This window comes from Aquila chrysaetos, chromosome 18 (assembly GCF_900496995.4).
Source record: "Aquila chrysaetos chrysaetos chromosome 18, bAquChr1.4, whole genome shotgun sequence".
Classification (NCBI taxonomy): Eukaryota; Metazoa; Chordata; class Aves; order Accipitriformes; family Accipitridae; genus Aquila; species Aquila chrysaetos.
In genome coordinates this window covers 6295861-6320304 of record NC_044021.1, presented here as the reverse complement: position 1 = coordinate 6320304, position 24444 = coordinate 6295861, and the positions used below count along the sequence as shown (strand labels likewise).

The 24444-nt window shown below is 39.0% G+C and overlaps 1 protein-coding gene across 12 annotated transcripts in view; it reads left to right on the top strand.

The window, feature by feature from the left end:
- The window catches only part of CDH18 (cadherin 18), a 542660-nt gene that overhangs the window by 409382 nt on the left and 108834 nt on the right, over positions 1-24444 (top strand). For all 12 annotated transcript variants that reach the window (XM_030041847.1, XM_030041846.1, XM_030041840.1 and 9 more), the window contains one exon: positions 2903-3022. In XM_030041847.1, coding sequence (XP_029897707.1) covers positions 2903-3022 — 120 coding nt within the window. The remainder of the gene's footprint in view (positions 1-2902; positions 3023-24444) is intronic.

The window sequence follows — 24444 nt, the reverse complement described above, 5'->3', positions numbered from 1 at the left end:
GGCGTTCCAACCCACAGCTTTCACAAGCTGCCTTTCCTCTGAGCTCAGCAAATCGGGCAAGAGTTTGGCAGAAGGCCAGTATGGGTGTATCTTATAAGATGCTGAGCATGCTTGTGTAATACAGTGAAAAATTAAGCATCTGATGAGCCACATTGCACTGAATGAGGGTTTGAGAGGTGGGGTGGGGGGTTGAGTTAAAACTTGTGACTCTAAGTGTTCCTTTAGATGAAAAGAGAACACTTTACCACTATTCAATACCGAATTACTATTATCTGGTGTTTCTTAGGAGAGACACACAGATGTGTTAGAATATCACTGTGGTGCATTTTAAGGTATAATAGCGTTCCATTCATGCGTAAATGACCTGTCCGATGCTTATGTGAGATACCGACTTTCACTAGCCCCGTTTCTTTATCCCACATCAATGAGCAATACAAGCACTCCTCTTCTATACCCTACCTTTTAAAATAAGGATCGGCAAGAAGGAAGTCTCTGAAGAATGGGAGAACCATGAAATCTCAGTATTTCTGGTATTTTCTTCTGAAATAGCCAAAATCTGTTCATCCATTCCATAACCTACCTTGATTTTCTAGAACCCTGGGAAAAAGTGCAAATGGGAACTCAACCTGTTAGATGAGTAGGCAACTGTTGGTAACTTTTTTCCTGGAAGCAGGAAGAATCTATAGATGAAAAGGTACAGAAGTTGCCCAGCACTCTGGGTAGCAAACTCTGGTAGGTGGCTGTACTGCTTGGATGGATATGTTTTTGTTGTATGCAATTAAAAAAAATAAAATCATTGTGTATGAGTAACGTATTAATATTTAGTGATTCCACAAGATTCCAGCATAAAATAATGAAGCCATGAATAAAGGAAAAACAACCAATTAGTGTGGACAGGCCTTCACCCTTGAATACAAGCTTAACTAGAAGACAGAAAGGTCACAGCTTTTCCACTTCAAGTTAGAATTTATTGCCTGGACTACAGAAATATATCATTACAGTATTTAGACTGTAGAAGAGGGGAAAAAATGCATTTTCTGTTCTTTGAAGTGACCTGATGTGGTTTGCAGGAACTCTTCTTCTAAGTTTAGATAGCAAATAAATATGACTGAATAGATTCCTAGAACATTTTAAGAAAATTACACTATCTTTAATTCATATTTGTTTACCTTGCCACATAAACCCAAATACAGTAATTTAGTCAGTTTTACCATTAACTCTTGAATAACTATGAAGAGATTACTAGCTCCAGCTTGATTTTATTACAATATTCAAATTCATCAAGGTGTCCTTATATCTGCTGCGTGAATATATTTATCTATGAGATTGTATGTATTTGGCCTGTTCAGAGACCAGGAAACACCATATTTAAGTATGCAGACATGTTTGCTGTACCTTTTACTAAATCACCAGTAGAGATAGAAAAAGCAACTTTTGGTGTCCAATTTAGTGTGGCACAAATGAATTAATAGTTTCTCAAACAGTGAAGAATCCAAATCTGTGAAGATTTGCAAGCTTACTTTACTGAACTTGAAGTGAGACTCCATGATTTTAGGTATTTCTGTTGCCAGTATACACTGAGGGTGTGCACAGTAGCAAACAGTTCTGTGCAATGGAAACCAATCTATGAAGTTAATCAGTTGGAACTGAGGATCTGATGTCCGCACCATATGTTTTTGGGAAGTCTTATTTCAGATTAGCTCTTGTCTGGTCTCTGAGACTAAATGCCCATTAGCAGTCAGAAAAAATCACATGTGCTCCTAAAGCACATCTGGTTTAGTTTCATCCAAAGGAGTCTAGTTAGCATGCTCTGAAACTGTTCCGTGAGGCAAATCAAAGTACGACAAGTGAGGGAGATCAAGGGATTCAGTTCAAAAGCATACTTCTCCTTACAACCAAGATGTGAAATTGAACACCCCAGAGCGTAGGTGATGCCTCAGTGGTTAATTTAACTGAGAAGCCATTTTCAGATGCAGAATTATGTGAGAGCAGCCTGTTCTGTTATTATTACCACTGTGTTCTAATAGTAGGCCAAAGAAGTCTGTTGAAAGCAGTGTCTGTAGAAGGATAAACAAGTGGGATGAAGACTGAACCTTTATACTCTTGCCAATCTTTCATTTACTCGTTTCTTATGTGAAGTGTCGGGCAATGATAGCGAAAAAGATTCATCATTAAATGTCTTGAAAAATACAGTAAAATGTAAAATCACTTGTCTCTATTCTATCTGTGAAGTACTTACGCATTTTATTTTCTACAAAGTGTTACTCATAAGTTATGCCACTTAGTGACGTGCTAAAAACTGATGTTATTTTTCTAATGGTATTTATTAGCAGCATACGAATATTGGTCGTTTGAACTCCTTATCCTTCTAATTTGGATCCATCATTGGAATCCCAACAAGGTTCTAGTATTACTTCATTTTCAGATCTTTGAAGCCTTCCAATAGCTAGATTTTTTGATGCCTCTAGTATCTTTTATTGATATGGGGGTGTTTATGCAAATTATTTTAAATATGCACTTCAACATTAATTTGTATTGTGGATGAAGATAATCCTGAAGTCCATAAATATGAGTTGTTCAGAAGTCTAAGCAGTATCCAAGTTTGGGGCCTGTATGCGTGAACATGCATAAATATGCATGCTATGTAGTTACTATTTCTGTTTTTATATATGTATATGTAATTAAGTTACATATACATATAGAGAGGGAAAGAGAAAAAGTTTTTTTCAAATGAGTATAGTTTTCTTTAAAAATATGATAGGATAATAACATACAGAGAAAATGTTATTAATCCCACAATTGCAGAATGTGGGGACTGTACAGGTTTTAAAAATGCGTCTAAAAATGTTTGTCCAAAAATTATATTTATTATCAATTAACCTTTCTTTTCCTGTATATACAGGTACATCTGTTCTACAGGTGACAGCCACAGATGCAGATGACCCTACATATGGAAACAGCGCCAGGGTAGTGTACAGTATTCTTCAGGGACAGCCATATTTCTCTGTTGACCCTAAAACAGGTGTGTATTTTATATTCCTGTCAATGTGATTTGGCTAATGTGTTGCAGTTACCTAAGTCTGGTAGATGAAATCCAATGTACAAAATGCAGGTGGGTGGGATTTTTTTTTTTTTAATTCCTATTATATCCTACTTCTTGGTTTAACACTATGAAATTTAGGAGTTGCTATGTTTCGCTGAGTACTAAAATGAGCCTACTGTGTACAGAATTAATTTTGCATCATGCCATGATACGAGCTGTTCAGCCAAACTGGAATAGCATTTTTTCATCTTTTCAAGCCTCTTGTTTAGGAAGTGAATCAAGTGTGCCTAATACATTATGATTTTAAATGCTTTGTTTTGCCTGAAGGATAGGCTTGGGAGGATTATTGAATGTGTGCTTCAACACGTATACCATAATAAATGAATATCATTCTTGTATTTATAAAACTGCAGTATTGCAGTTTCACTGAAAATTTGTTCTATGATTCAAGAAGTAGAATGAGCTGAAATATTTATGCTTAAGCTCTATGCGTTGCCCTCTCCTTTTTTTCTACAAAGTGTAAGTTATGTATAATGAATCCAAATTGGTTTCTTTAAAGAGAGAAGAAATCTCTTTTGGGAAAGGGGGTTGTTACTAGTTTTGGATTTTCTGAAGAGCATTATCTTAAATATTAATATGAAGATATATTTTTAGTATGCATTTATAGACCTTCATAATGAAGAAATACAGTTTAAGAAAGTACTTTTTTCATCTGAATTTTGTAACTGGTTTTCCCTATCTATATCAAAGCTTTAATACTGAGGGGAAGGAAGGAAATATAGTGATCTCTACACTTAAGTATAGGGAAGAATGATGATTTTTAAAATGTGCTGAAGTGAAGTAAGTATAGCGTAAATAGTTTTCATTGTAATTTTTTTTACATTTAAGTGTCTTTGCTTGTGTACATTAATCTCTGTGAAACTTGGAGGTATACGCTTGCTTCATTACAAGAGAAGTGTATCTGTGCCATCTCAGCTAGCTTTGAGGTTTGCTTTGAGTAGGAGGCTAGACTTGAGGACCTCCAGAGGTGTCTCTCAACCTAAATTATTCTATAAATTTGTGAGCTCATGTTAGAAAGGTCTAAGAATGCAAAGCCTGACAGGATCCTGTTGGAGGACTATATGAGGTGCTGGGAGGCAAACCAGATGCAGGCATGTTCATACATACTGTGTTTTGGGAACATCTGCTGGCGCACACCTTACCCAGCTCTGTGTGAATAGAGCCTAGCAGAGTCCTGGCTGGCACAGGCTAAAACCACTCTGGGGTACATGTTAACAACTAAGAGGTATGGAAAATTAGTGGTACAGTGCTCAAGCTCCCTCTGCCCTTGTTTTTACTTAGAAATACAACCCTGGTCTACATTTCTATTTCTGTTTTAGCACTCCGAGGCAATGGCCTATATTTTTTGTTTTTATAATGGTATGGAACTTGCAGTCTGGAGCTGCAGTTCAGTCAATGAAGAATCACAATGGATGTTCTCAGTATTGGGTCTGTATCACAAAAGAAAATACTACTGTTGTATCGCTGTTTGTATGTTATAAAGAAAGCAGATAGGAGTGTATTTTCACTCCCCAAGCCTTAGGCTTTGACAGTGGTTTAATAATACTTTATGAACTTAAACTGTTCTTAATATGTGTATAGAATATGAAAATTCTTCTGATACCTTAGTCTATTAAAATGGCAAAAGAATAAAATACCTTATGAGGTAAGTAGACAGTGAAAGAGTGAAAAAAATGGAGAAAGCTTTTTGATTTACTAAGTTGTCTTTTTATAATTGCAGAATAGCAGTTAATTTAATTTGGCATGATATAATGGGAAGAAGTAGAATATTGGAAATGATGGGAAAGTCTTGAAGAATAGAGTGTTTCACTATGAAATTTCACTTTGAATTTCTGGGTTTTAAGACTCATTTTCTAAAAACATCACTCTTCTGAATTTGCAAGCATTTCAGTGACCTATTTTTCCTAAGGCTTCAATTGTTCAATTCCATCTTAATTATATTTTATCTGGAAGTTTTCTGAATTTACACTGACATGCACAAACTCCCTTTACGAAAAAGAAGGGCCAAAACGGGGAAAAAGAGAAAGAGAAAGGTCCCAACATTCATGACTGAATGTAATGTTTGTGAAGCCTAGGGATCTTTTATGGCTATCAGTAAAGCTTCTTGTAGCTATCAGGTGCAGACAAGAAGCTATTCATAGCTCTAGTGCGACTACTCATCTTAAGAAGTCTTCTGCTTCTAGCTTAGTGCTGCCTGAACTTGGTTTTAAACAACTTACTATCTGAAGACTTAAAAGATACGGATTTTTAGGAGCTTAGTTTGGGATAGTTTAAATAGGATTTTAGAACTTGTACATCTAAAACATAATAGTGGGCCAGCACCAAATTACAAACTTTGAAGTAAAAAAAGCTGTGGTTTTGGCAAAAGAACATCTTTGTTAGCTTATCTGATAAAAGCTTGTCTTCACACAGCCAAAGGAGGGGAGGTGCAGTGCTGGAAGAGTAACCTCCCTGCCCTAATTAGAGACTTGAGCCTGGACTTCTCCCAGGGCTATCCCAGGAGAGCCTCAGCCCCATGGGCTGGGGCTGAAACCCATCATGAGGAGTCAACAGGAGATGCTACCCTGATCACCCTTCAGGCTGAGGGAGCTACTGCCTACAGGGGAACGGGACACATTATGGGATGCAGGGAGGAGCTTTATGGTATTGTGCTAGACTTATTCTTGGATGTTTAGAGGAAGGACCATAGGCAGGGAAAAGGAGGGATTGAGATGGATTAGGGAGGAAAAAACCAAGGCAAAAATAGAGGGCTAAGGGGATAAAAGGGGCCAGTCATGTGTAAACAGGCTCTTGCTCAGCACCATTGTCTAGTTATGCCCTGTGCTTGATCGGCATAGTCTGTCCTGTATCTTACTGTGCTCCATTTCTATTTTCCTGAGTAAAGGGGCTCTCTATCAGTGTGCATGTGTGTGTGGAGATTTAAGTGCCAGCAACTGGAGCTGGACCATGCGTCAGAGGGGCCTGTGGGTCTGTGGTGCCAGCAAACTGGAGAGTGCAGAGTGTGTGCGTATTGCATGGGTGCCTACGTCAGAGTCTCAGGCTGGAGTAGCCAGCGAGTCAGATGAGTGGCTCGGGTGCCAGGTATCCATGTGGCCAAAACTCTGGGCCAGATACTGGAGAGACCAGAGGTCTCAAGTCAGCTGTTGGAGCGGCCAAGAGGTCCAGACCAGTCTGGAGCGACTGTGTGGTCTGCGGGTTGACCGAGAGGCCTCTTTGCATCTGTGTGTCTCGTGAGTGAGGCAAGGGGAGACTAGGGAGCCAGGAGCCAGCTCCTGGATAGTGCGGGTGCCAAAGCCAGCTACTGGGGGCTCATAATGTATATGTGGAGGTGTCATTGGTTACTGGGGGTCCAGGGGGTCTAGGGCCAGTTACTGGATATGCTCAGTGTGTGAGGCCGATTACTGGGGGATCCATAGTGTGCTGGGGTGAGTGGGGATGTGTGAGTGTGTCCAGGATTAGAAGGGGGTCTATACTTGCAGCTGGAGGGGAGCTGTGGGCCTCGCACTTGTATGTCCGGGTGCCAGCAAGTGTGAAGACTGGGCATCCAGGTACCAGCTACTGGATAGACTTGAGTGTCTAAGGCAAGTTGCGGGAGGGATCCATGTTGAGTATGTGCATGTATTTCCAACTATAAGCCATCCTTCCTCCTGATGAGCTGGAAAAGGATGAGGCTGTTTGTGCCATTTGTGTTTGAGTGCTGAGTGTTTCTACCTGTGTGTCACCCGCTGCGTGTATGTGTTGCATCTGTGTGTGTGCCTCTTGGGAACACACGCTTGGCCTCACTACTGCTTCTAAATAGTGGATTAAAAACAGGGAGCTGCAGAAACCTCATCTCCATCAGGCTACCAGATTTGGCAGCTCCCAACAATCTTTAGTTTTTCAGTTGATTGGCTCTAGGGCCTGTGTTTTGTTTTGTTTTGTTTTTTTTTCCCCCTGGGAAGGAAGAATTGTAAACTGTGTGTAAAAATTTGCCGCAGCTATGTTGTTATGACTGTGAATGTCAGAACTACTGTCTATGCATAACATAAAACGAAAGATTTTCAAAATCCTTTGAATTTGAATGACTTTCTAGGAATTGTTTTGTATTTGTGTTTATTAATTATTTTTAGTAATTAGCTACGTAATTAGTAATTAGCTGTGACAGCCTGCACTGGTTCCTGTTTGCTTTCCTCCCCAATTGCAGCAAAATATACTGCTGAATTTTTATAAATAAGTATGTATTAATAATGTTGATGAAAGAGAGAGAAGTCGATGTCTAGATCCTAGGTGTATTTGCAAACATCAGGTGTATAGGATTATATGATTTTTTTTAATCAAAATATTCAGGGAACCCCAGAAAACATGAGTAGCTTGGCCTTTTAGGGTACCATTAACCTCACTATAAAAATAAAATAAAAAGTTAAGTTACTAGTGAAGAGTAGAGCAAATAATTTGTTAATATACTTAGTACTTTAACATGGTTCCCCCTTCCTCCTCTCCCCTCCCTGTAGTACTTTGAACATCTTTTGAAATGCCCAAATATACATGAAGACTTTTCCTGGGAGTTTGAGTTACAAATTTAATACTCCACCTTTCCCAAACTGTGAGGTTTTTTGATCTATGAACTTGATGTAGGATCTGTCCCTGCTTGTTCTTTCGTTATGTCAAGTGTGGCTCATCAGCAGTCAATATTTGACTGGTAACCCAACCCCAGAAGCTCATTTTTTTCTGAGGAAACCTCAAATTAGACTGTATGCTTTTTCTAGCAGCTATAGCAGCCCCCTTTCAGTTGCCACATGCTTTGGGAATAAAAGTGAAACCCGTAGTGCAATTCTACTGCTTACAGAGTAAACGCGTATCTGGAGGACGTTAGCTACACACAACTCTTCGCAGATGCATCAATCTTTCTGAACAGAACATACAGAGTGAATTAATCTGTGGGGCATTTGTCCTTTCAAATCAGCAATTCTGGCTGTAACTGTGATGAAATAAGAGATTAAAACCTTCATTCATGGCAGTTTTGTATTGAAATGTAGACATTGGTGGGATGGGAGAGAAACACATTTATCATTGAATTGAATGTGAAAAAACATTAGATATTTGTATTTAGAATGATCTGCTGTTACAGCAGCAATATTAGAAAGATCTTAATCATGGATCAACTTGTCTGCATTTTTTTTACTTGAAGATATTAAATAGTAAAGAAATATGTATGCCTATTTATGAAAGAACATAACTGCAAATTAGTACAGACTAATTATGAAGTGTGAGGAGAGTGTCAGCCTCCTCCTGCTTTCTGTCTTCACAATAATATGAACAATGGCTTCAAGCATCCCTATAAGAAATGACCTATTCACTAATTATTTAGTTTGGTTCCTGACTGAGAGCACAATACAAATAATAAACATAGTCAATGGCTGAATAGATGCTTCCAAATACAGAGATGTGCCTCACAAACACCAAATGAGCAACCCCTGAAGTTCAAGACTTTTGTCCTCATCTGTAACTATTATTCTTATCCTTTTCTAAAAGTTCTTGGCCATAGTTCATATGGGAATGGCAGCTTTTGTGGCATTATAGTATGTAGAGTGTAATTTTAAAGTTGCATGTGTATTCCTCTGCAACATGAAGAAAAAAATATTGATTGCTTATCAAGTTATTCACAGATTTGGTACTGCTAAATAAATACTGATACTTAAAAAATTCCATTAATTAATGGAATCTATTAAAATGAAGTTCTTTAAATACTGAGGTAATAATTATGGATTTAATGGACTAAGGTCTACCTCATTTCCTTATTTTAGAGAAGATAACTTAAATTGGCATAAAGAGGAGTTGCATAGACTTCCCAGTACAAAAAGGAAGAGCACTCGCTGCATGCTTTAGTAGAACAGTTTGTCGTGGTATCCCAGATAAGAATCTACTGCACTAATTCGAGTAACGATAAGGTATTTCGTGACCCTATGTCTGCCATACATATGAAATCATACTAGTTAGTAAAATCATTTCAGAAACCGAATTCTGCCACTTATTTGAATGAGCATCCTTATTTTTTATATTAAGAACTAATACTTTTTTTTAGTTGAAATACCTTTCTTAGTGACATCTGTTTAAAATAAGCGTGCTTACTGGGGTTAATGATCCCTGGCTGATACGCAGGTTTGTTCATATTAAAGTGCTAACTGAAACAGGAAAGTCCTGTGTTTAACTCTGTTTGCTTCATGCTGAGAGGCTCCAATATAATTTTAATGACCTTACAGGGCTATGGAAGTATCTTGCATAACCTGAATGCTTCTACTATAAAGGAATACTTTATGACATCCCCCTAACTCCACAACTAAGGCACCACGGCTGATGCCCAGGTTCCTGTAGTGGCCTTAAAGTAAACTTAACCTCCTCTATCACAGTTTTTACACATGGGCTCTTAAACTGTTATTGTTCAATAATTAGATCTTATAAAACCAGTCAGGGCGATTGCATTAATCATAACATTTTGCTAAGGACACATTCTGTTTTAGTTAGGTAAGGAAATACCTATGGTGAACCTTAAAAATCTCACTTGCGCTTGCATTGCAGTCCACTTATTTAAAGCTATTAGTAAAAACTCCAACTTAATTATATGTGATTGGTTTCTACTTAGTATCAAGATGAGGTCACAGTGAAGAATCAGTCTGAAAGTTATTTTTATTAGCAATACATCTTTCTAACATTGTGTAGGATTAAAATAAATTTATTTTGTGCATGGGTACTGTAATTTTATCTTGAAGTTGTAAGAACTATATTCCATATTCAGGCTTTCGTACATGTAGTTTCCCTCAAGGAATTTCTGAAATGTTGTAACAGAAATAACATCTCTAGTGTATATCATTGCCAAAGTCTACAGTTTGTTGTCAAGAGAATCACTAGAAATTCAAACTCAAAATTTGAAAGTCTTACCTTGTTCTTCTAATTCTACCACGTACTGTACAATGCGCTCCTCCATTCCTGAAGGAACAGAAGTACGTGCTCCATCTAAAAATATTGTCATGAATACTTGTTTGAGAGTGTCATCTGCTAGCTCTCAGCTAAGAGTAATGTAAATATTGTAATGTCCTTTGCTTTCAATTTTAAGTAAATATTGAATTTTCTACACCTACAGTTTTCACACTTTTAAGATAAACTCTAAACAATGGACTCAATTCTCACAGTTTTCTTGTGTGTTCAAAATATTGATACACTATTACTGTTTTCCCTAGAGTTATTCAAAGGATAACTCAGGCCACAAGACAGATGGGCAGAGAGGTATGAGCAGCTGAACACTCCGCTGTTTCTTTTCATTTTCTAAGGGCTCTATTTTGGTACAGTTGAAGATTTTAGGAGGGCATTGGTACAACTGAAAACTTGTTGTTTAGGCCTTGTTTTCCACTAGCATGGAAACTGCATGGAAGGGTCCTTGCTAATCAAAAGTGTACAAAGAGGAGGGGCAAAATGGTAAGGTGCAAATGCATAATAAGAGTAATACCAAAGCAGCAGCACTGCTTTGGAGCAAAGGTCTGTACAACCTAGATCAGTGTTTCTAATAGTGACTGATATTTGCTGGGCCATCCTCTTGCCTGTGTATCCTGATGCAATTTTTGCCATCCACCCCCAGGACATTTTGTGGTCTGGCTGCTGGAGCAGGACTTTGAGGAGCATGAGATGGGTTGATCACTTGTCAGGACCAGTGTTCTGGCAGTGTACTTTCTTTGCTGGTTACCTACCCCCACTCTCTCTTCCAGCATCAATCGTATAGTTAAAAAGGAGCGGCGTAGGAGGCAGAAAAGCGAGGGCAAAAAGACTGCCTGATGTTCTAACCTTCTTTGTCCTCTCCTATGAGTTGGACCATGTGTATTGGAGGTTGAATTCAGAAACAGGGAAGAAACTATTCCTCGGTTGTTCCGCTCTTGTTTGTTTCTGTGTTTGTTATTCCTTCATCATTTGGTGTTGTGAACAACTACTGTGGAAAATCTGTGTTGTCCAGCCACAAGTTATCCTTAAAGAAAAATTAAAAAACAATTGGCACATGCTTCTGTAACCACTGACTGGCAATTGGCAAGTTCCCAGATCATATTATCATCTTGGCTTCCTAACCAGAACTCCTGCAATACGGTAACTGCATTCCTTTTGTTGTTAGACTTTTTTTTTTTTTTTTAACTTTTCATCTGTAAATACACAGATATATTTTTACACTTACAGCATAATGCCTGGTTATTGTGGGCTAACCCCAGTAGGCAGCTAAGCCCCACACAGCCGCTTGCTTACTCCCCCCACAATAGGATGGGGAAGAGAATGGGAGGGATAAAAGTGAGAAAACTGGTGGGTTGAGACAAAGTTTAATAGGGAAAGCAAAAGCCACACACACAAGCCAAGCAAAATGAGGAATTTATTCACCACTTCCCATCAGCAGGCAGGTGTTCAGCCATCTCCAGGAAAGCAGGGCTCCATGACACGTAATGGTTACTTGGGAAGACAAACAGCATAACTCTGAACACTCCCCCTTCCTCCTTCTTCCCCCAGCTTTATATTGCTGAGCATGATGTCCTATGGTCTGGAATACCCCTTGGGTCAGTTGGGGTCAGCTGTCCCAGCTGTGTCCCCTCCCAACTCCTTGTGCCCACCAGCTTCCTCACTGGTGGGGTGGAGTGAGAAGCAGGAAAGACTTGGACTCTGTGTAAACACTGTTCAGCAGTAACAAAAACATCCCTGTGTTACCAGCACAGTTTCAGCACAAATCCAAAACATAGCACCATGTGAGCTTCTATGAAGAATATTAACTCTGTCCCAGCCAAGACCAGTACACTGGTGAAGCACTCTGTTTTATTTGTTCAACCAGATTTAAAGTCCTGATGCAAAAGCAGTGAGACATACATGATCATGTAGTCTGGATTCTGTTGCCACATCCTTTAGTCTTTCTCTTAGGTGCAAAATTGCTATCTGCTCACCATTGCCAGGCTTTGCTTTTACCTTGTATGGGACGTTGGAAAAGGTTCCTGATGTTAATGTTTATTAAGCTTGGTTTTCCACACATCTAGACATTTGCATCTTTTTAGATGTACTGAGGATAGTAAAAGGCCTGCTGTTTTGTGAAAGTCTAAAATACCATGCTGTATCTATTACAGAAGTTAAAGATGTTGGTGTGAGAAAAGCATTCCATTGCAAGTGTCTGTAAAATGTCCATTTTTCCAGAGTAGAATTACTTCTATGAACAGGTGTTTCTCTCTGTGTCTTTGAACTTTTCACAAGGGATATATGAACAATTAATTGTAAGTTCTCTGTTTTTAAACAAGGAAGGCTAATGTTCCAGCCAAACAAAGTGTGGAAATTGCATGTGTGATAAAATGTGTTTAACTTCAGGGAAAGGGAATGAATAAGATTTCACCCTAAAGCCACAAATACATTACTGTAATTTTTAGCTCAACTGGGATGAGAGCCAGGACACTGACTCAGAAGATTAATGCACTAGACTCTTTAAAGACTCTGCCCCTAAGGACCAGTCCACATGTTAGCAATACTTTTACAGATCAGTCTTTATTGTTGTGGAAATAAGCAGTGACTTTATTGCCTTTAATTGAGCTAACAGGTGTCCTTTTTCTAGACAATAGGTTATTATTGGCATCTCTAGTTCTACAAGAAAAAATTACTGGGACATTGAATCTTTGGGGTTTTTTTTCCCCCCCTTAAATGTTTGGCTGGTGAACTGAAATGAAGATATAGAGCAAAGCATTAAGTTGAAATTTGTAGAGGTGCCCTAATTCATACACAGCTCTGGTTCTTGATCCACATTTCCCTTTTCCAATTTAATTTTCCCTTTCACAAGCTGTTGTGGGTATTGGTATTGTTGAGGATGATAATTTCAGAAATGCAGTTAGAGTGTGGCAATGAAACTTTGCAGTGGCAATGAAAATGAGAGGGAGCAATATTGAGGTACTGTTCCAGGAGATACGTTATCTGCCAGTTCGGTAATGCTAAGATGCCTGCTTATGGTTGGAGACACACTGGTTATATATTTGTTAAGTGGCTTAACTTCTTGTGTCTCTATTTTATGAGTATTTTTACAAATATATTGTGTTAATAATGCTATTGCATTAATAATAAGTTTGAGTAAGTTCACATTTTTGCCTTTCACATTTTGAGAAATTACATTTAATTCACACTGGAGGCGGGGAAAAGACCAGTTGTGGTAGACTTGTGAAAAGGAAATGCATATAGAATTGATTGAGGATACCGTTTCCTTTAGTAGTTGCATATAAATGGAGATTTTTATAATGCACACAAATCCTGTGATTTAAAAACGTAGCTACTCTCAGAATTAACGCATCATCTACATTAGATCAATAAATATGCATGGATCTGGTTTCCCATCATTCTTCATTTTTTAGAACAATGCATACGTTTTCAGTTACAATCTGAAAAAATGTGGCTGATAACATTTTGTCTTGTAATAAACCATACAGAACAACAAACCTAGTACAATGGTGATACTTTTCCAAAGATTATGCATCAAGACAATGCTTCTCAAGAGCTATTGTCCAGCAAAACCAATTCAACTGCAGTTGAGATACCTCCTAAGAAAAAATGAACAAAAGCTTTATAAAATTAACACAAGCTCCGTATCTATTGACCAGCTACTTAAAAAACCAAACAAGCACAAGGTATTTATGAACCAATTTTACACCAGTTTTAAATACGATAACAACAAAGATGACATTTGGGGAACCTCTATAATTCAGTTCTTATCTGAATAGGAAGGGAAAAAGAAACTGCCTGTGGAAACCACCAACAAACTTGTGATCTGTTCAGGGAATTTGACCTTTACCAGCTGTATGTCAGCATTTGTCCTCCCTTCAATATTTGACTTTGCAGCCTGCACACCATCACTGCCTGTGTGAACGGGGAACACAAAGCCTGACAATAAGGTTTCCCGGTTTCCCTTAGGAGGTGTCCATCTTTTCTGAACTTGCCCCAGAGTGGGTTTTCTTTCCCTTGCAGACTTTGTCAAGCCCAAAAGCAGCAGCAGAAGCAGTACAGTGGGGTTTGTCTGGTCTTTAACACTGCAGATAGGCTCTGTTCAAACACAGTAACCAACAACTTTACCTCATGTCTTTGTAACTGTCTTTATGATTTGCCAGCATATTTGTAAATTCAAAATTTAGAAGGGACTATAACCAGACTTCCTGAGACTCTGTAACTTTACTTCCAGGAGAAGATACTGTTCAGTACTCGTTTCTTTTTACTTGTCTTTGCTTGCACTTGTGTTCTGTGACTTAACTGGTGCATGATAGTAGGAGTTAGGTCTTTTTGTCTGATGTCAGATCAATCAGCGTTTGTCGAGCACCATATCTGGAACTGGAATGTTTACGTGACAAAAACACACAGATATGTTACCAAATCAAAGGCTCTGTCTTTATATGGAAATTTGGAAAGAACAAATGGACTTGCCATTCTGCTTGTCAGGGTCCGGAGTCCACTAACAGGACCCCCCCACCCTAGCTGGGGCCCAGGACCCCAGGGCAGCCCCCCGGGGCGCCCCTTGCCCTGCCCATGGCCCAGGACCCCAGGGCAGCCCCCTCAGGGCCACCAGCCCGTGCCCCAGCAATGCCGCAGCAGGGCCGCTCTCCAGCTCCCCACAGCCCTGGCCTGCCCAGCGGTGGGCTCCGCCGAGCCAGGTCCCCATCCCCAGGGCTGGGGCTGCCCCGGTGCCCCCGGCTGCCCTGCTCCTGGCTGGGGCTGGGATGGGCCCTGGGAGCGGGGCCCCGCCGTCACCCACCCGGGGAGCCCCCGGGCACCTGGCCCCAGGGAGCTGCCAACCCCTGCAGTGCCCTGCCACTGTTGCAAGTGGTGTTGTCAGCAGAGATCTGTAAGGTGGATGTTTTTCTTCACATCTTTAAACCCATGAGCGAAACCCATCCCTCAGGCAAAAAAAAGGTTTTCAAATTCCCAGCCACTGCGTACCTTCTGCAATATTTTAAACATTAGATTAAGCCCCTGTCGTTGAAGATTGTCACACTAGAAGAGGGAGAAGTGGAGCTCTGTTTGCTACCCATTGCAGAGGAGTGCGGCCCAGTCTGCAGCCTTCAGTTTAGGTCCCCAAGGAAGTCTTTTGTTTTCTTTTCACATAGTTTTGCCTTGTTTTTCTCTTGGAACACATTTCAGGAGTAAAGCATTAAATTTTTAATATTATTTATGGTCATGATTACAATATTAAAATATTCTAAAGATGCTGTTCCTCTTCTTTTTCCTTACCTGGTCCATAAAATTCTTAGTATTTCTGTTACATACTATTTTGAGAGCATGCTTACGATGTTTGCAAGGAAAAATTCAATTCCATCTGTAACATTGGGAAAGGTGCAAGAGTGGAAGCCTTCCTGGAATTTAGTAAAGCAATTGAAGTCCCAGAAACAGATATAGCCATCATGGGAGCAGTCCTGAGGGAAGAGGGTAGATTAAATGAGGTTTTTCTCTCTCCCAAACTGTTCTTTCAAGAAATATATTTTAGATCAGTAGATTGCATCTAGAAGCGTTGGGGCAGAAAATGCAACAATTCCCTATGTATCTAACCACCATGTGAGTCAGGCTTCACTTTACTCGAGTGGAAGATGAAAATAGAATGAGGGACTTATCAGCTAAAGCCATTTCTTCTTGAGAAATCTCTCCTTATGATGAGGTTTTCTCTAGGTTTTTGTCTTCAACATGAAATGGCAAGGACCAGTAACACAATGCAGGTCCTTTCGCTTGAATGCATTTCCTGACTCTTGGCTTTAATCCATTTGTAATCAGTTCTGTTAAAAAGTTAGTGTCATAGTGAAATGGATTAATCATCTGAGCCATAATGTTCTGTAAAAGTAACTGAATCACTGAAAAAACATATGAGTATGTTTACTTGTCTAATCCTTTGCATTTGCGTAAATATAGTACCCTTCTGTGCTGTAGAGAGGAAGCCTCCATTTTCAAAGTGAATGTCTTTGTGGTAAATATCTAGCTTACTTTGTACTTTGGAAGAAGAGAAAAGAAAAACTGCTTTAAATTAGGAAAAGCAGACAAAACTCATCCTGTTGTTTTTTTACAGAACTTTCTACTCACATAAAATGACCTTTCTGGATATTTTTTATAAGCTTCTGTTTTATTCAGTAGATCAGATTTAGTTCAGGTGTGATACTATCTCCAAGGGATTCTCAGCGGTGTTGACAATATATGTCAACAATTGCATCTTCTGATACTGAAAAAATTGACATAAAGTACTACATAATTTTTTTTTAAATTACTCCAAGAATTTTGCTTCTAACTTCAAAGTTGTGTAGTGTAGCACGTTCTGCAAGAGTTTCGGAATGCTCTGGTAAAACAACAGTTGCAAGGTATACTGAGATAATAAAAATAATACAATACATTACAAAATGCTATAAGGTATATCTGCAAATTATTTTGTGTAAACACTGCCTTGACAAATGATTAATTATAGATATATATGTCCTGGTTTCAGCTGGGATAGAGTTAATTTTCTTTCTAGTAGTTGGTATAGTGTTATGTTTTCGATTCAGTATGAGAAGAATGTTGATAAGGCACTGATGTTTCAGTTGTTGCTAAGTAGTGTTTAGACTAAGTCAAGGATTTTTCAGCTTCTCCTGCCCAGCTAGCAAGAAGGCTGGAGGGGCACAAGGAGTTGGGAGGGGACACAGCCAGGGCAGCTGACCCAAACTGGCCAACGGGGTATTCCATACCATGGGACATCATGCCCATATAAACTGGGGGGAGTTGGTCTGGGGGGGATCACTGCCCAGTAACTAACTGGGCATCAGTTGGCAAGTGGTGAGCAGTTGCATTGTGCATCGCTTGTTTTGTATATTCCAATCCTTTTATTATTGTTGTCATTTTGTTATTGTTGTTATTATCATTATTAGTTTCTTCCTTTCTGTTCTAGTAAACTGTTCTTGTCTCAATGCACGAGTTTTACCTTTTTCCTTCCGATTCTCGCCCATCCCACTGCGGGGGCGGGGCGTGAGTGAGCGGCTGCGTGGTGCTTAGTTGCTGGCTGGGGTTAAACCATGACAATATATAAATTGTTAATGTAAAAATCTTACCTGTAAACTATCACAGAAGATGAAAGAAGGTAAAAACAAATTACTGGAAATATACAATTTTTTCCAAATATGGTAGTCTACTCTTACACTAGCTATTGTTAATAATTTTAGCAGTTATACATTAAAGTACAGAAAACATTCATTTCATATTCACCATGTAGATTTGTTTACTTTAAGCCACCATCTCCTTGTTCAGTTAATACCCTATTAAGTCAGGAAATTAAGAGCGAGTGCAGTGTAATATAAAGTACATGTGTAGTACAATTGAATTTGGCTTGTGTAATTGTTTTTAAAATACTGTTTCTTGACATAACTTTTGGATATTCATCGTTCTTGTAAATTCTGTCTTTCCACTTCTCTTCAGGTAGAACCTTCTTTTTCCCTGGTATTATTTCCATGATACAGATCTTGCAAGTGGATATTTTTTTAATCTGGACTGCTGAAACAAATGAAGCAAATGTACATAAAGTCAACATCTGATAATTTTAAAAACTTTTGAAACATCCATTTCTGGAGTTCCTTCTTTTCAGAGAAGAGCAGATGCAAAATGAAATCTTAAAAAAATGCAAATTTAAACAGAGATGATTAGGCTGTAACTTTTTGGTCTGGCTTGAAGAGAGGGTGATACATATTTACCCTCCATGTGCTTCTCTCAGGATGTATTGTTCTTTAAAGATACAAGGAACAATTCATGTCTTGTTTTTCATAGGAGTGGCCTCCAGGGATAATAATTTTTCACTGGCTTATATGTCAGATACCCGTTACCACCTACCTTCTGTTGGAACAAACACTGAAATAAATGGAATTGACTGTATTTGTCTTGATCAGCTAACCATACAAGACATGAAAGTCCCACAGATATCTTTCATTTGAACGTGGTTTAATCTGACTTTGCAGGAATTTTGTCCTGCTTTGAACAGAGACTCCTTGGCAAGACTTTAGGAACACTCTAACCTCCGCAAACCTTAGTTGTGGGGTATCTACTACATTCACCGAGCACGGCATTAGGCAGCTTGTCAAAATCTAATAAGATTTTTTTCTTCTTGATTCATTTTCGATTAATAATACAACTAAGAGCTGTTGCCAAATGACAGCCACAATGTTGCTGTGTTTTTCATATTTTCTTCTTTTGACTCTGAAGATCCTTTCTTTCTGACAGGAGTCCTCAGGGTGAATTTCAGGGCCTTGAAATTAAAAATGATTCATGTAGCTGCTGACACATATTCCTAGGCAGAAGCAGAATAACAAATCAAAACCAAACGTCCTTTACGTTTTCTGTCAAGTCAGCTATTTTACTTAAAATATTCTAAATTATTACTGAAAATTTCATTTTTACTAGGGCTGTACCACACAGGAAGAGTATAAGAAGTAATAGGTGAAAAAGGAGCAGTGCTTTTAAACTCATGTGAGGTGCTAGGATTTTTTAATCCACCTTACCTTTTCGTTGCATTACTATCTCTTTTTATCGGTAATTAAGAATTTTGTACCATTTGTTGTATGACAAATAACTCCTCCCTGTAGAACACATGAATTGAAATGCTCATTGGCGCAAACATATAGAGGAAAATAATTTTCTATTACAGGAGGTAGGACTCGGAAGAATATCCAGCCAGATGGTTTTTCGGTACCTGCAGCTTTTGTCGTACTTTTAAAAGCCAGCCCATGATGTTGGCTGTGCTGCAAGCTGCCTGTGGCTCATGAGGATATTGGAGCACCTGCCTCTGTAGTGCCATAGTTAGCTCAATTCACTTCATATCTGGGGTCTTCTCCAGGACTTGCCCAGTTTACTTGTGCAGAAGGACATTCCAGCGTATTCGAACCCGTTGGTGTCCCCTGCCTGCGTACGTGCTTCCTGTCCTCAGGAGCAAGCAGGGGCTGAGGGCAGCTGTGCCTTCCCAAGCATTGCTGGCACTCATGAAGGGAGCAGCCAGCCTTTGAACTGGTGTTTCCTGCAGCTGTGAGCCGCTGCAGATGTGCTCTGCTGCTAGACCCTGCCTGGTACTTAGTGGACAGAAGAATAGAAAAAGGCTTTGTTGGCATTTCTCTTTTTGACTAGTCGAAGTGGAAAGAGACAGGCATGTTCAGTGATCTTAAACGTCTTTTCCAGCCTGAATGATTCTGTGGTTCTATGTTAGCATTTCCTTGTAACATGGACACTGAAACACCCATACGTCAAATGGCAGGGAAGTCTATCTGAGGATCACCAGTCCTCATATTCACGGTGAAAAAGGTCTCCTATCTGGTGGCAGTCATCGTGGTGCCTGTGTGACATTGTAATGTCATCTGGTTTCATAGGAAGTGCTTCTGATCTTCCACTCCAAATTGGTTTCATATAGATTTAATTTTACAAGCACAGCAATATCTATATCTATATCTATATATATGTAGTGTTTCTGTTCTGAGAGAATGGCTTGGTGGACCACAGTAGACCATAGTGCAATCCAGAATGTAATATGATGGCATTGCTACTTTTTCATTGCACAGTGATGGGCTACCTAAGTGACTTAGAGATAATACAAGTCAGTTTTAGAAAATGTGATTGAACTCTGTTCATTTCAAAGAGATTTTCTTTTACTATTCAGTGAAATTTGTATTTAGCTTCTGAAGTCTAGCCTTTCAGTACTGAATCACAAATTAAGACAACAGCACAGTCTCTAACTGTACTTATTGTCTTTATGTGAGGTTTGTTTTCTTTGTTTCAAGCTGTCTTCTTTTTCCCATTAGAAAGACCAACAGGTAGAAAAAAATATCAAGTCTATTTGAAATAGAAAGGAATTTAAAAAAAAATCCATATTTTTTTTCCAATCTCTCTTAAAATATCACACGATAACATATTTAAAGGGTCATTATGGAGGTTTTTTATTATCCTTATAGTTTTAACTGAAAATAACGAATTAGCGCTGAGGATACTTTGAATTACTGTCTTACAAGAAATAGTGAAAAATTACATTCTTATTGTATTTCTGAATCAAGACAAAATTGTCAGTAATGTAGTTTAGTAGGTTTAAAGTTTCAATTAGGAAATAATGAAATGAGGCACCGCTGATTCAATATCAAAGCTCTGATTTGCAAGAATGGCTGTAGTAGTCGCAATGTTTTTTAGATTGTTTAGTGTTAGTTAAGGTATTCCTGTCTAGTGGAAAAGTGAGGAGGAAGAACTCCTCCCTGCTCCTCCCAACAAAAAACGCACAAACCCCCTTGTGTATGAGGAAACTGCATTTATCTTTGAAAAACAATTTCTACTGAAAATTTTCAACCAAACTCATTTTGTCTTTTGAATATATTGGTTTTGCTACTTGTCAGTTTAGATAATCCATTCCCATATATATTGATAGTTTATGTTCCATGATTCAGTAACTGTTTATGAAGTAGTATATATTAATCTTATTTTGCTATTCTGATTGTTGGAAATGGGGGTTTAGTACTGAGAACACAACATAAGAAGTAACATGTTAGAAGTTAGAAATTGCAGTTGGCAGGTGGTAGGTTAGACTGCTGATAACTCTCAATTTTGTAGAGCACAAATTCTGCTAAGTGGAAGAAAATACTAACTTTCAGAAGTTTGGGGTTTTTTAATATCTTCTGGGAGAGCTAATAGCAATGGCTATAGTTAAGGTTCAGTAATAATTTCCATTATAAGGCATATAGACTTTGCCAGATTTTATCATTTAAGCTGAAATGAACTCTTATGTAACTGTTGTTACGCCTGGTGATTATGTTAGTTCAGCAAAAGCAGTTTGTAAGAATGTGACCAGTGAAAGAAATTATTTTTTTAGTATTATTTTTCACATTTTGTAACCACTTCTGGTTTGAAGTGAGAGTGTAGCAATTGAGAGGAAGGTATTTCTGGAGCTAAAAAGACAGATTTTGTTTTCATAGTAAGATTACATAAAGGTTTGACAGAGTTATGAGCCTCTGAAGAACCACCATTGGCATGTGTCCAAAAGCACTTCTAAAAAGATTGTCACTAGATTTCCTGACTGGGCTCCAGCCATGTTAAGCAGGGCTAAATATAAGTGCTAAGTCATTGTGCTAAAGCTGTATAAGGGAGTTACAACAGTACAGTAACTGTTGTAACTTTTTTGACCAGGAAGGAGGAAATGGTGAGTCCCAGTTTTAGTTTTTTACAGACATTTAGTAATTTTGAGCTCCAGAGCCTTACTGTTGAGAGATCTACAAAAGGCTATTCTTGGAGGCCTTTATGGATGACATGGTTGAGAAACTGCAGTGGGTCAGCTCTGGAAATCTTGGAGATAAATCTAAGCAATTGACAAACTCTGCCCGATACGATCAAAGCCTAAGATGCTCAGAGGATCTCTCCTGCCACTGTCAAAGAGAAAGAAAACAGGAAGGACGCTAGTTTAGAATTATAGAATCATTTAGATTGGAAAAGACCTTTAAGATCGAGACCAACCGTCAACCCAACACCACCATGCGCACTAAACCATGTCCTGAAGTGCCTCGTCTACGTGTTTTTTGAACACCTCCAAGGATGGTGACTCCACCGCTTCCCTGGGTAGCCTGTTCCAATGGCTGACAACCCTTTCAGTAAAAAAATTTTTCCTAATACCCAGTCTAAACCTCCCTTGGCGCAACGTGAGGCCATTTCCTCTTGTCCTATCTCCAGCCACCTGACAGAAGAGACCAGCACCCACCTCATTACAACCCCCCTTCAGGTAGTCGTAGAGAGCAATAAGGTCTCCCCTCAGCCTCCTCTTCTCCAGACTAAACAGCCCCAGGTCCCTCAGCCGCTCCTCATAAGACTTGTGCTCCAGGCCCCTCACCAGCTTCGTTGCCCTTCTCTGGACACGCTCCAGCACCTCAGTGTCTTTCCTGTAGTGAGGGGCCCAAAACTGAACACAGCACTCGAGGTGCGGCCTCACCAGTGCCTAGTACAGGGGAACAATCACTTCCCTGCTCCTGCTGGCCACGCTATTTCTGATACAGGCCAGGATGCCATTGGCCTTCTTGGCCACCTGGGCACACTGCTGGCTCATGTTCAGCCGGCTGTCGACCAGCACCCCCAGGTCCTTGTCCACCAGGCAGCTTTCCAGCCACTCTTCCCCAAGCCTGTAGTGTTGCATGGGGTTGTTGTGACCCAAGTGCAGGACCCGGCACTTGGCCTTGTTGAATCTCATGCAATTGGCCTTGATCCCTCCATCCATCCTGTCCAGATCCCTCTGTAGAGCCTTCCTACCGGGGAGCAGATCAACCCTGCCTCCCAACTTGGTGTCATCTGCAAACTTGCTGAGGGTGCACTCAATCCCCTCATCCAGATCATTGATAAAGATATTAATCAGAAGTGGCCCCAATACTGAGCCCTGGGGAACACCACTTGTGACCAGCTGCCAAGTGGATTTAACTCCATTCACCACCACTCTTTGGGCTTGGCCATCCAGCCAGGTTTTTTTACCCAGCAAACAGTACGTCCATATCCGCTATGAAATCTCTATCTGGAGCTAGTCTCTCAAATGAGATTGTGTGTTTATAATTATACTCAGCATGATAGAATAAATGAAGAAATACATTCAACAATAGCTCTGATTATTAGTAATACATAGTCATAGTTCATGACTTTCATAATCCAGACCAATTTGAACTGGTAGATGTAGATTTTTCCATTTTGTTATTGTTTGTGTATATTAATTTCTGCAACTCCAAGATAAAGCCCTGATCTTGTAAACAGTTGTATGGCTGCTTAGTTTTAATACTAGCATGTGTCTACATCGGCTAATGCCCTAATGTATATGAAATGGATTAAGATAATGCAACCAGATTATTTTAACTGTTGCGATCTGGAGCATCAAACATATACAGAGCCCTGATATCTTTCCAGGAAAAAGAGAAAGATATTTTCTTGTACATTAGACTTAGAATTTTCTGCCTTCTTCATTACAAATAGGAGATGAAGCACTATGCATGGGTTTATAAAATTAAGAAGCCATGACGTACAGAAGCATGCAAAAGCTATTTCAAAAGGATGAAACATCAGATACTGCTAGTACCAGGATGACCATATTAAAGAATAAAAAGGAGTTTGGGCAAATAGGAAGGTAGAAAAAACAATTAATGTACTTTTTGAGAAAGTTAGGGAGCTATTATTTTCAAGATTGCAAGAACAATAACTAATTTCAATGTGATGTTGAAGAAGAATAAGAATTATCTCAGGGATGGATATGAACTGTGTATATTTCAGGTGTCTGCATTAAAAAAATGGCAATTTAAGAAACCATAAAAGAAAGTATTGCATTAGTCCAGGTGAGGCAAGATGAAATCATGAATGAAGATCTTAGCTGAAGTAAAATTGAAGTATTCCATTATAATAGCTATAATCTGTTGGTCTGTGAGGCTAGAGACACATTCCCTTAGGACTATATTTATGTAAGCAATACCTGTCTTTGAAATTTATATTCTCTTTTTTTTTTTTTTTCTTAAAACCACATACCCTTACAAAAATCTTGCTCGTCAGATCTAGTGCAAAAGAAAAAAAGTCACTGGAGCCAAAAATGTTGTTGTCCCTGTTTCTGGGTTTCCTCACTGAGGGGCATGAAGTGGGCTGTGGATCAAACCAAATGTTCTGGTATCATATTTTCTGACAAACTCTTATTCTATGTTGACTGGAAGTTCATTTAATACATAGCTAAAATCCAGGCATTCCTTTTTCATTGCTGCTGTATGAGTGGATACTGTTGTGTTGGTTGTGTAACATGGGTTGGCCCATGCATTCATCCATCATTTTAATGCAGACACTTACCTTCTGCATTATTGTTGACAATTCCAGTACAATTTTTGTTGAGCAAGTTATATCAATTCTCCCCTTTTCTGTTATTAATAATTCAAACGTTATATCTCCAGAATTGGTCTTAGTTGCACATAACATTCGTCTGTAATGTCTCTTTGGTGATGAACACTTACATGCTTTGTCACATCTCAGAAGGTCATGAAATGTTTCAGTATGGTTGGCTGATACAGTAGATTACATAAATGATATCTTAACCAGGTAGAGATTTTGTCTGACATTTTAAAAATGCACTGACTATTGACTTCTTGGAAGATGTGTTTGCACATCATCGTTCTCACTTACTATCAATTTTGTGGGTTTTTGTGTCAAGTACAAAACGGTTTTATTATTCTTGCACTAAAAATAGTTGACTTGGTTTCCTTTTCACATGGACAAATAGGAAAAAAACCACATTACTACTAAAGCCAATGGAGTCATGCTAATATATCATAAGCAGAGTCTGACTATTCAAATTTTACAATATTTGC